The sequence below is a fragment of the Anguilla anguilla genome, chromosome 15, assembly GCF_013347855.1.
Source record: "Anguilla anguilla isolate fAngAng1 chromosome 15, fAngAng1.pri, whole genome shotgun sequence".
In the NCBI taxonomy this organism is placed as follows: Eukaryota; Metazoa; Chordata; class Actinopteri; order Anguilliformes; family Anguillidae; genus Anguilla; species Anguilla anguilla.
The window spans coordinates 20,674,638-20,687,676 of NC_049215.1; the positions used below are offsets into that span (position 1 = coordinate 20,674,638).

The 13,039-nt window shown below is 43.6% G+C and overlaps 1 protein-coding gene across 22 annotated transcripts in view; it reads right to left on the reverse strand.

The window, feature by feature from the left end:
* map2 (microtubule-associated protein 2) overlaps positions 1-13,039 on the reverse strand; it is a 95,527-nt gene that overhangs the window by 28,704 nt on the left and 53,784 nt on the right. For 20 of the 22 annotated variants that reach the window (XM_035393649.1, XM_035393641.1, XM_035393638.1 and 17 more), the window contains 2 exons: positions 9,823-10,072; positions 2,966-3,070 (listed from right to left, as the gene is read on the reverse strand). In XM_035393649.1, coding sequence (XP_035249540.1) covers positions 2,966-3,070; positions 9,823-10,036 — 319 coding nt within the window. In that variant the 5' untranslated portion in view covers positions 10,037-10,072. Of the gene's footprint in view, positions 1-2,965; positions 3,071-5,717; positions 6,193-9,822; positions 10,073-13,039 lie in introns of those variants that run through there. The other 2 variants (XM_035393653.1, XM_035393654.1) reach the window with 2 other exon arrangements.

Below are 13,039 nucleotides of genomic sequence, written 5' to 3' on the forward strand. Positions count from 1 at the left end.
AAATCAAAGCATTTGAGGATGGAGTTAGAAAAAACCCTTCCTCCCTTCCTAAGAAAAATGATTCCTTCCTATCACCTAACATTCCTGGATGGGCCATTGGTTCTCACACACAGTCCTGGAGACCCCTGTGTATGATGGTTTTTGTTCCAAACACAGTCACAATCCCAGAATTTTAACAAGCTGTTCATTCTTCTTAATTAGACTCTTTTCGGGCTGGAATAATTTATCATCTTTAGTTATGTCATAAACAGCTATGCATCCCATGAAGAATAAAAGTCCCATATGCACATTGTGCTTATTATTGCAAACAATAATATAAAAGAGGTTTAAAAAAAATAACTGCTGAAAATAATGACTGGGGTGAATCAGCCGGGCACTAAAACGACTGGCCACTAAAACGAAACATTTGGTAAACACGGACTAATTTAAAGACAAAGCAAATGATAACAAACAAAACCTGCATTGTGTTAATAAGTTTAAGAAAAAGATTATGAAAGAACGTATGTGCTGAACAATCTTAACTGAGCAACAGAGCAAAAGCTGTAGCAAAAACCAGTTCCCATTACCGAGTTTGGGAACCTTTGGGATAGGTTACGGTTGTTTAAAGAAGCACACGCTTACAGCTGTCCAATCCTGTTAGATTACTTCAAGGAAGGGAGGAAGGAAGGTACATTTTTAAATATTTAAAAGTAGGTCCATGGTTTAGACAATTCATTTAAGTCAAATTTAATTTGTACATGCTAAAAATACTGCTGAAAAATTCAAAGACATTTGCAAGCATTACAAACAAGTTGCCTGCTCTTCCATGAAAAGTTCTAACTTTTATAACCATCTACAGGTAAGTTGGTTTGTGCTTTGATGTCTTACTGTTGTTGTTATACCCACATATAACCATTTACAATTTTTTAAGTGTTATTATAAAGTATTGTAGTAAAACAATGGAATGTGGTAGTTTCATTACAAAATGTCAGTTTCTCAGCTCTGCTTATAACACCACCATTAATGCCACCATTAACACTCTGAAAGTAGTCTAAACACCCAAAAGTTCTCCTACAAATCAACCAACCCCAGACATCAACCTCCTCCAGTGATAAATACAATCCTACTCATCCAATTCAGACTTCATTGCTGGCACCATCACTCACCTGTCCCATGTTGATCACCTCATTTTCCTAGCATCTGTCACATCATTGTGTCCCTCCTACAGTATTCCCAACCAGAAAACACAACTGTATGCCTAAGCACACCAGTTTCCGACACTCCTCACCAAATTTATTCTCACAGTTGCCCTTTAGTCACATTTCAAGATGAAGTCATTCCTACAGCCCATTTTAGCCACGATTGGAAGATATACAGTGCACTCTAGACTTGCAAAATATTCAAAGGCCGTTGAGCAAGCAGAAACTCACTTTGGTTTAAAGGGCAATAAATTAGTTATAAATTTAAAAAAAATAGTCATAATTTTGTTATATATTGTACCAAGTCATGAATCCAGGTTTTCACATACACTGCAGCTGGAGGTGAATGTTAGCCTGTCTACATGCTGACTGACTCAGAAGGTCCTGGCCAAAGCAGGAACTATTGTGTCACATGCTCACAAGTCCACCATTGAAGCAGACATGTTACATGGAGATAGGAGACTTCAACCTGCAACTGCTGTATGCTGGAATTCACAGCTGAAAATGACCTGCTCCATCTTGAGAGCTGACCAGGCAAAAATCAAGCTGCTAAATGCACCACCAAAAGTTATACAGGCAGACATTCAGTGTCTTAAGGAGGTTGTCTCCACGGACAATAAATAACTTGTACTCAACGTTTTCCGCGGTGACATCTGATTTAGTTTTTAAAACTTTTTCACAATTCACATCCCTGTGTATATCTGGATATCCACTGTATGATAACCTCCCGTACCAGGGTAAGCACTGTATGGCGAGGCACCTGGCATACCCAGCTTTTCTCACAGCTCAATATCAACAGTACAATTCAAGAGTGTAACAAAACCCTGTTCCTTTCCATCAGCTTGTTACACCACAGAAATATGGAAATGGCTAATTGTGCAGTAGGGGGTAGCGCTGTGTGTAAACAAAGGACCCATTTAGAATGTAGTTGCAACATCTGGCCCCCGTGAATGGTGAAAGTCTCTTCATTCAACAGCCTTCTACATCAGGCTTCTCCCTCTGTGTAAGCCCGGGCAAAGTGAGCTACAGATGTCTGCCACGCACTGGGGGTCGCCCGCACGTGCTATACGCCGCACGTTAAGATGGGAGAATCACGTTAAGGGTATTTCTGGGGGTATCTCACATGGAATATGCCTTATTACCACAGCTCTCTTAAGCGCAGTTGTTTCCATCGTGTTGTGCTTGATGTTCTGTTTGATCCTAACGTGATCTTTCTAAAAAAAAAAATAATAATAATTCTGATATAGGGTACACTTCTTTTACATTGGCAGGTTATGCTGTAGAATTGGAAGCCCTTGGGGTGTTTAAGACCAGGCTTGACACAATTCTGGATACTCTGAGCTGTAGGCAGAACGATGAGCCTATATAGATGCAATACTGTAATACTGGGATCATTTACAAATAAAACATAAACAGCAGATATTATATTACTGCACTGTCTGGCTGTTTTATATCTCCAGAGACACCACACACTGAGTATTATGTAACCAGGTTCATATCAGAGGCAGATTGGGGGTTGGACCATGACTGATGTTTCAAGTTTTTGTTTTTTTATTACTACAGTAATCATCCCACTCCAAGTGGCCCTCTCAGCTCAGTACACAAAGCACTCAAATAAAAGGCTCTGCAGGTGAGCCCAGGTAAACCCCAGAGGGCTGGAGGCTACAGAAGGGAAGTGTCTTATCTGTGGGTAGCACGTGACAGAGGTATGTTACCTGTGGGTAGCAGGTGATAGAGGGGAAGTATGTTACCTGTGGGTAGCAGGTGACAGAAGGGAAGTACATTACCTGAGGGAAGCCTCTTAGCGGTGTCCTGGCGAGGCTCCTGCTCCCCCTTCAGTACAGCCACTGCCTCGGCTGTCACCTCTTGCACGATCCGTGCAGACACTTGCTCTGAGAGAGGGAGGGAGGGAGGGATAGCTTTAGTGACTCTTAAAATACTGGTTATCATCTTCCACACAACAGATCAGCAATTCACCTGCCGGTACCAGTAAAAACAGTATTCCTAAAGGCCACAGTTGAGGCCAGAAATGGCTACTGTTAGTCTAGCAGTCTCACTGTTCCCTGTCTAAAAATCATACCTGTCTCTCTGCCTTCCCCTCCCTCCTTCCCTCACCCAAGTTCTTCACATTCAACCCTCTGATCCTACCTTCCATCCAGCCCCCCCCCCCCCCCCCCCCCGCCCATGCATGTTCCCTCCATTATCACTAATATAAAGATCTTTGGACAGCCACAGTTTTTCAATGTGAACTGGGCGTCAGATCCTCTTACATCAAAGAACAGAACGAACAGAACACTCATCAGAAAGGTATTGTGAAAATCATAAATGCAAAACATAAACCTAGATATGCTGTTGTTTCTGTTGGAACGGATGTGAGACATCTCATGGGGGATTTGGGGAGAGAACGAGGTGGGGGTGGGCGAGTGGAGGTTTGAAAGAGAACAATCATCGCTGATGCTGGAAACACTGGCAGCATCGCCTACTGTATGGAGGGATTGCTATGGCAACAGTGTTGCTGGGAGGCAGGAGAGGAAAGAGTAACCAATTCAGCAATTCTGTAGAAATTCCTGGTCAAAAACATCCAATATCCAATAAGGAATTGTATGAGGAAGCTACAGGACTCTGAGAGTGTTCTGAAGCAGGTGGCGCACTTGAGCAGGCCACACACCCCAGCTAGGGCACACTTTTGGTGACATCAAACCATAAGCAAGAACACAGGGCTATAGCTTGTAAAGCTATAAGCTAATTGTATATTTTAGGGAAATGACAACATAGCGCTTACAACAAGGGCAGATTAACACTGGTATAGATATAAAATGAACCACAGCAACAAACTGATAAAAAATAAAACATTTGTAATAAACATATAAATGTCATATGGCAATGAAAATATCAATGCATTCACAAAAAGTGATTAAAGGCAACACTAAGTGGAAAGTAAACAGGTGGTGAGGACTGGGCCAAAGACCAGCGAAACTGAACAGCTAAAGATCAGTGCGCTTAGAGAGGCGAGTCTGTATTCATGAAACCAAAAGGTAGGTTTTCATCAGCCTTGTTCCTGTTGAATGTCTTAATAAAGAAAGAATAAATAACGAAGATAAAGTCTGTTTTGAGTGTAAAACCACTCATTGCTATACGCCCATGAGTAATATACTAAACTGCAGTTAATTTTTCAAATATCATCATGCTTAAAAATCAACAGAATTTCTTGGCAGAGGAAGATAAGCCTTGTTTTATAGCATTGTGGTCTGATACAGTCTGTATAAACAACCTTGCTTCTGTTTGTCAGGCGCATTAAAATCTGTATCAGGGCTCCTGGGAGCTTTTTTTAGATGCTTTTCACTTCTTAGCCCCCAGTTTACAGTGAAACACTTCACAACCCCGGCGCATTTCGCTGCACTTAATGAGGGAGGGTTATTAGCCCTCTCTCTCTCTCTTTTCCTTTGTGTGTGTGTTTTTTTTATTCTCCATTATGGAGCTGCTGGGCTCAATCTCCACCCACCACAGACCCACACAGGAGGAGCAGGGTCTGTGTTAGCTTTGCCCACAGCTGGGTTCCGCCCACTCACCGTGCACAAGAAAAAACTGCACATCTCTCTTTCTCACAGTCACACATGCACACATACACACACACATTCACACAGGACATCCATTCAGACATAGCTGAGTGCAAGTACTAATCCATGCCATTTACATACTGTACAAAAAATATAAATGTGTGTGTGTGTGCGTGTGTGTGTGTGTGTGTGGGTGTGTGTGTGAAAACATCTTCATAGAATATATGCTGGAAAAGAAGCCAATGTTGAAACCAATCTACAACAAACAAGGAGAACATGCACTGGTACTGGCTTGGGATACTGCCCCTACAGGAAATCTGTGAGCAAGGGGTAATACTAGATTTAGGTTGATTTCCTCAGTCAAACCAAAAGCAGTATAATCATAAATGGAACATTTCAGATTCACAAGCACAAGCATGCATTTATACATCCTCATAATGAATGTATATACCTACAAATTAGAATTCATAAACATATCTAACCACACAGATGCACACACACATTCCCAAATACCCAAACACACACACACACACACACACACACACACACACAGACATACTCACCCACACTGTCGAGCACCCAAACAGACACACACAATCCCAGACAAACACTTACAGACTGAGACACTCAAACCATCCAGACCATAAGCGCACAAGCATGCAGGTGCAAGATCACCAGCCACATAGCAACAGCAGAAGGACTGGCGGCTCGGAGAGGCAAATGGGAGATGGGAGCACTGCTGACAGAGGGAGAACACTGAGAGTGGCAAAACCACCACAACAACAAAATATATCACACTTAATTCACCATCAACGCAACAATTCACACCCCGCTTTACAGAAGCAGCCTCCCAGCTGCTGAACCGGTGGGAAGCGCTCCACCTCCCTTCTCTTCTTCTTTGTTTGTGCAGTCACTTCCTCACTACGCTCGGCAAGAATATACAAACAAAAAACTGGATACTGAACATTAAATCCCTACTAACCCAGATCAGCTCAGCGGACGAGCCCGCGGTCCTCTCGATTGCCGCAGCGTCTGCCGTATTCACTCACCCCCGCCAGGCACCGGGCTTGCCGGCGTTCCCCCTCCCAACTCCAGGCTCTGAAAATCCCGATCCAAGGCACAGAGCGATCACTGCGGTCGGACCACCAGAGACAGGCGCGCGTTTCTGTGAATGCGGTCCCTAGAAGTCTAGCCGGAGGACAATGATGGCGCTTTGCATGCACGCACAGACACAAGAGCACAAATCGAGGCTCGTGTCCGCACGCGCGGGGGGAAGTCAGCCGACTGGAACCCAGAGCCAAGCCTCCTCCGCGGGGGAGCGGATCCGTTGCCCCGGTAACGTGGGTCCCCCCTCCAATCTCCTCACAGCCTACCACGGCTTGTGCCAAATGTCTGTGGTGGCACTACACCCTAACATTTACCATGTCTACAGTGTAAAGGCTGTGCCCAATATCAGTAGCCCCTCTAGAGCCGACTCACCAATGACAAAGCTAAATCTGACTGTCAGACAACCAGGAGATATGCAGTGCAATCCCATTACATTATGGCCTCTCCACAACATGATAAATTCAGATACTAGAAATAATGCCTTCATTTCAGGAGAACCAGTGGTGCTGAGCGTACGCATTGTTTGGCTGGTCTGCTGTGGAAGGTTCATCTTTTTCATCTTTGCTGTGGTCGGACCGCCAGCAGCACACCCTAGTGAGGATGCAGATACTGTGTTCCACAGTGGGAGAAGAGGGACATGATAGACTTTAAAGTAAATTTTATCTCCCATAGAAAAGAGCAGAGACTGCCAATTTGAAGCAGTGTGTGTGTGTGTGTGTGTGTGCGTGTGGGTGCCCATTCTGCCCAAGTGTGTGTGCATGGGTGCGTGAGTGTATGTGATTATCCAAATAGGTATCTATGGGTGCATGCGCATTACTTCATATATCTCTAAATGGACAGGTCAGAGGCATGGCCTCTTTACCACCCCAGGATGCGACTCATCTCTACTTCCCCAATCTCCACTAACCCAGCTGCACAGCCAGCCCACTCCAGCCTTTTGTTCGCTTCCTGGTTTTGTCCACTATTCCTCGTCTGTCGCGCAAAAAAGTTACGGAGCCACTTTCCTGCTCTAAAGACCCAATATAATTTGCAAGCTTTTTATGTGAAAGCCCTGTCAGGCACAGAAGAGCAGGAACAGTCAGGCTTAATGCTGTGGTCAGGGAGAGATAACTGCTAACAAAGAATAGAGGTCTTTGGTGTCAAGTCTACAGTTAAGTGCATTTTTACACAGTGTGTGCTCCACAGTCATGCTAATGTGGACAAATGTTCCGCTTGGCTTTTTTTTTTATTTAAATGCACTGATGAATAAAGAAATGAGCAATAATTACGCACGTTCATAATTCCACCAGGAAACCAGCTGCTAATCTCTCAGAGCTGTAGGTGTTGAAATGTGCATTTATGAGCAGGTCAAGGACCGCCATTCAGATGTTAAAACAACAGTGGATCCACAGCCATCAGCTGCAACTATGGTGAACCTGATATTCACTGACCAGGTTCACAATTGTTCTTAAACATAAATAAGCTCGGATAAATCACATGAACAGCTGAAATACACATTTTTAACATGAACTATAAATGCTTCCAGCCAGTAATAATACAATTAGGCTATTTATAACATGTTATTAAAATTACAAAATTACTACCTGTAGATTAATACTGGTATAAATATTAAACACATATCAAAGGTAGTAAGTGTTAAAAACCCATTAATTACCAAGTTACACATGTTGTTCATGTTAATAAGAAATATAATATAGACCAATTACAAAATGGATTCCCAGGATTATGTAAAGCATGGTGGTTAAAGGACAATTTTTGGGCAGAACGCATGTCATTTTACCCTGCTGAGTCTCTGAGGTTTCCCACAATGCACAGAGCAATTTGTGGCTATTTCAGCAGAAACATTTCATATTTGAATAAATGTCAAATTGCAGTGCAAGGCCTGTAGAAAGTAGAATGAAAAACATCACTGTGGGTGTCTATAGCAGCAGCCAATCTCTGCAAAACACCAAACAAATATACTTCAGAATTATTCATGAATTCTGAGGGCAAGACTAGAACAAAGACAGCTGGTCTCCCCATTCCACAATAAATATCTGGTGTGAAATCTGTTGCCTTAAGGCTCTCTGCAGTTAAGAGGTAAAAAGCCATTTGGTTGACATTTACTTGAAACACTGAAGTTTCACGGTGAAATATGAAGTGACAGCCAAGTCCAGCGCTATCCCGATACTGTGTCAGGGGGAATAGAAATGTATGTGAACACGAAAGAATTCAGCAATGTCAGAACAAAAGGCTGGGGAAAATGTAATTCGGCTGTTGCCATGGTAACACGGGACGAGAGACCGGCTTGCGTATCTCGCTCTTGCGGGGAGGGGGAGAGTGAGCGAGAGAGACAGAGAGATTTTAGTGAGCCCAATTACTACGGAAACAGCAGGTGCACGTCCTCGCTTTGCTTGGCTCCCACAGACTGCTGGCCTAATACACGCGCTTGTGCTTATCCCACAGACTCATATCCGCTGTTGGATATTTCGACAAGGAACACCAGCCACCCACTACGTCTGTTACAAAATAACACAGTGGGAACACAGAACAGCAAAACGCCTCTCATTTCATTTATGGGAGTAGATACACAATATTTGCATGTCCTGTTATGTCTTTATGCGCATCTCTCTCAAGGGAAAAGATCCTTCAGAAGTGTGAGTGTTAGGATACCACAAAATAATAGGGTAAAACACCTGAGAGTTGCAGTATCCTGAGGACAAAGCTGTTATGCATTGAGTTTATGAGTACAGAGCCTGGACAATAGTGTCTAGTCAGTACCTCTGGAAATGTCAAACAAACACCCTTCAAGAAGTGTGACAGCTCACCAGCGCTCTCCGAACATCACTTCCTCTCACTGTCCACAAATTCAAACGCATGGACTAAGGGAAGGGATCATTGCCAATTTTAGTACATTACCCTTTTGCACATTGCTTTAACTGTGCACGCTTTCATTATAACCTTAATATATAAATGCCCTCAGTCCACACTGGCTTTAAAAATATCGTAGAAAAGCGTTTTACCTTTAAGTATATCATGAAAAACTAAATAATGTAGGGAATTAAAATAATGGATGAAGAAAGCTGGCAGCTGTTGAGTCAATACTGGGTGGAGAATTCTGGCATTAATGCATTTCCCCTGACTTTTTAGCTGATGCTACCAGGCCCAGCAATTCAGCTGAGCTCAAGCTTTTTCTCTGCTTTAATGTGATATTACATAAACCACAGCAGTTAGACTGCACACAGCACGTAAGCCCTGAAAGGCAACCTCACAGACAGCCCCCACCTGTCAAGCTCCGATGTGATGGATGACATGATCATGTGATGTGGAGATAATCTTTGTATCCCTGCCACAGGGCAGGCAGAGCACACGGCTAGCTGCTCCAGCACAGCAGCCAGCAGAAACGAGTCCATTATTAACGTGGTTAATCATTTTAATGAAGACTTCAGACACGCTCCAGTGTTCGTGAACAACAGCAAGCCACGGGCACGTGCGAGGCTGAGAAAACAGTCGCGCGATATACGTAACACCCTCCCCTGCGTGAGCGGAAAAACGTGTCGAGTAAACATCAGCTGATTCATCCACAGAAAAACTGACACAATGAAAAAAACACAATATCATAATATCAAAGCAGAGAGGGTAACAGAAAGAGAAGGGACCACAGCACAGGAAGTACCATGGCAGTGATTCATTTAAATATGGGTTAACAGTTGGCCGCCCCATGGACCACACCACCCCTCGTCCCAGGGGGAAGTTTAACCTTAAACATTATCTAGGGTTTGCAATTGTCTCTGCATACTCTTAAATTACTGCTGTGCACACCAGTGGTGAAAAACTCATCTGTTGATGAGACCAAGGTTCACACCTAAGGGCAATAATCACATTGTTATTCAGGCTCTGGGGGAGGGAGTCATGCTCTCGTGCTCAGTCCCACGTCTGAACTGTAAATTCAATACTGTCACACATCCAACTGAAGGGGCCGGCCGTTCGAGCGGTCATACCTGCTGTCACTGCATCCCCGCCAGCCAGGTCGCCATTGAAGCCGTTTTCTTTGGCCGCAGAGTAGGGCGCGGTGACCGGGTTGGCCCCGCCCGGCTGGCAGGCCCTGTAAGAGGAGAAGCCGTTCTCACTGTGGCCAGCAGGGGGCACGGGGTCCTGGGCCCCTGGAGGGCCCCAGTGCGGTACACTGTCCTCAGGCTGCCGACCATCTGCCATGGTGACCGGGGGAAGGGGGGCCGGGTTCTCTCCTTACTGCAGACAGAAAAGTACAGATGTGTCAGTCAATGTGGAAAAACAAAAACAAATTTCATATAAGTGTGCACAGATCTCAGTAAACCTCTCTCACACACATACACACCTATTATATTGTTCTGTTTGATGCTCATTGCCTGCAGTCTTTGGCTGCACACGTTCCTTTGCCACTGCTGGTGTTCCTGTGATATGCATGTGAGTGTAGTGCCATAATGGCCACTGGATGAGTGAGTATATGATGGGAATGCGCTGGGGCATGTGGAGGTGGTGCTCCTGACAGACCCTGTTTAAGAAGCCCGGGTTGTATCTGAGATTCTCTTGCATACGGGTTGATAGTGACAGAGGCCAGGTTCACAGCCAGAACAGCAACCATGGCAGAGTCAGCAAGGACTGTCACTAAGTCATCATCCACAGAGCTTAATCTGCATTGCTTTGTACTGGATTATATTAGTTGCCTCATTCTACATTGCTTTGTACTGTATTAATTACATTAGTACAAGTGTTTTTGGATCCACAAAGAGGGATTTCAAAACTCCCTCAGTGCACACTGAAAGAAAGTGGTCACATCTTGTCTGAGAGAGCATAATGTGAGAAGCTCCCGAAAATATGGACTGGCGTGTCCTAGCTCACTAGGACAACCAGTCAGCCCCCCTCGCCCCCTGCTGTCTTTTGTGTTCAGGGGGACCCACCTCTGCAAGTTAACCACACAGGACAGGAGAAGAGCAGATGTCATTTTGATAAGCTCTGCCATTTCAGAGCACTTTGAACACAAGAGACACTCCCTTAAACATCAATCCCTCCCTCCCTCCCCTTCTGCTTCCCCACAACATTCACATTACCCTTAATTAAAGACTTATTACCTTCAAACAAGAAGCTCAATTTTCAATGTATCCCAGGGTATCTAGAACGACAATTCAAATCTTTCATAGCATGTCCCTCAGGCTGGCCTGAGTTGTGTCTCCTAGCAGGACTTCACCATCCTGAAAAGGTACCCGTAGCATTACCTTTTTTTTCATGAAAAAAAAAACTCTCATTAGAGTGCTTGGGATACCCGTATGGTTTATATTCAAAGAAAAACTTTTTTTAGTACAGGAAACTCTCAATTTGTACAGAGATCTAATTAGTTCCACACATTAGATGACTGTTCTGAGACAAAATACTAATAACTTTCCTGAAAAAAGTCACGACAATGTACATAAACTGAATGAAACAGTGTGGTAGACCTTCAGGAAGTGAGGGGGATAATGAGACCTCCAGGGTGGGTTTGAAATACAGGAAAGGTCCCTGCTTCAGGCTTTGAGAAGGCCTTTGATCAGCCTTGTTGCTGTGGTGCCATTCTCTTCTGATGGCAAGAAATTACAGATTAACCACTTCCAGAAAAGAGGCTGCACTTTGGCACATTGTGCTTGTGATAATCAGACACAGTCCTTGTGCATGAATTCCAAGAGAATGCAAAATTTGATATTTCATTGTTTTCAGATTTTCATTGTTTGGCTGAAACGAGAGAGGATGCTCACACATCCTTTCACACTCGTTTTCCACTTGAAGTATGCAACAAGCCGAAAAGCATCAGTTTTGAAACTGGTTGAAAGGACGGAAGAGCACCTAATCCAACTGTCCCCCTGTTGGGCTAACAGCAGTAAGAATTGAAGTAAGAATGATTAGTTTGATTCTACACACAGGGACCACGAGGATAATAAAAAAATTATATTAATAGCCTACTGTTCAGTTCAGGTTAAAATATTGATTATACAGTATTGTGCACTTGTTCACAATAATTTTAAAATGATTGGCTGTCACCAAGAGTAGCCTTCATATTTCTACAGAAATACAATTTCTCAAAACAAGGAAAAAGAACTATCCCTTTCAGACAGCCACTCTCTCAGAATTGGCTTACCCCAGATTCAATGGCTAATACGGGGTATCCCAAGAGCCAGAGATGTATGTGTGGGACATGAGGTCCATGGCTGGTTCAGACCAGAAAAGACGTGCGGGTGATTTAGTACAGTACTGCTGCTCTGAGCTTCACCCCAGGCTATAACAGCCTAATCACTACCACCGCACATCAGATTATCCAGGGCACCGGGGGAGACAACCCACAATAAAGGGGGATCCTGACCATCTTTCACAGACCTCCCGTCACACACAGCAGACACAGCCAATTACAGGATCCTGGGGGCGGGGCTTGGTGGTGTACAAACCAATGTTCAAGTGCTGTACGCGAGCCGTATCTGTGACATTAGATCAATCACAGTATATACTATAAAAGCTATGATTTCATTTAAAAAATCAAATATTTATTAATAAGCCTCAAATATATATTTTCTTCAAACCAAACTTTTATTCGCTCCACAAATACACTGCTTTAAATACAGCATCAAATTCAATCACAAAAATCAATGACAGAATATATACACCTTAAAAAAGCCTTGTTTAACAATAAACTGTTAGACTTATATAAAATGAGCACTTTTTGCCCCATCCTTTCTGTGAGTCCTCTCTTCCACAGAACCCCACTGGGCCAGGTGTCAGAGTAACACAGAGGCTGTGGGATCAGTTCCACACCCATCGTTCCCTTGAGCACCTGTCAGCTTCCGTCTTTCATTGTAATGTGCTTTTAAAGGGACATTATAAAAGCCTTAAAGTGGAAATGTGGAAATAGGGTGCTATTAACAATTGTGAAAATGAAAAGCAAATTTAACAACATAAATTTTTATCATGAGCACTTGCAAGAACAGCTCCAAGGCATAAAAAAGGAGGAAGAAATGTTTCTATTTAACTCAGGGAAAGAGGGATAGGAGAAGATGCTCTGCTGAAAATATGAATGTCTAAATGTAAATTTAATGTTTGGCCAAGGTCACTTTCAGAGCTGAGACAGGGAATGCTGGTCACTAGCCCACAGGCCAGCTCAGCCTAATTCTTGGACCCCCATGGAGCAGGAGATAAATCCTATTATAACTCTTCAGC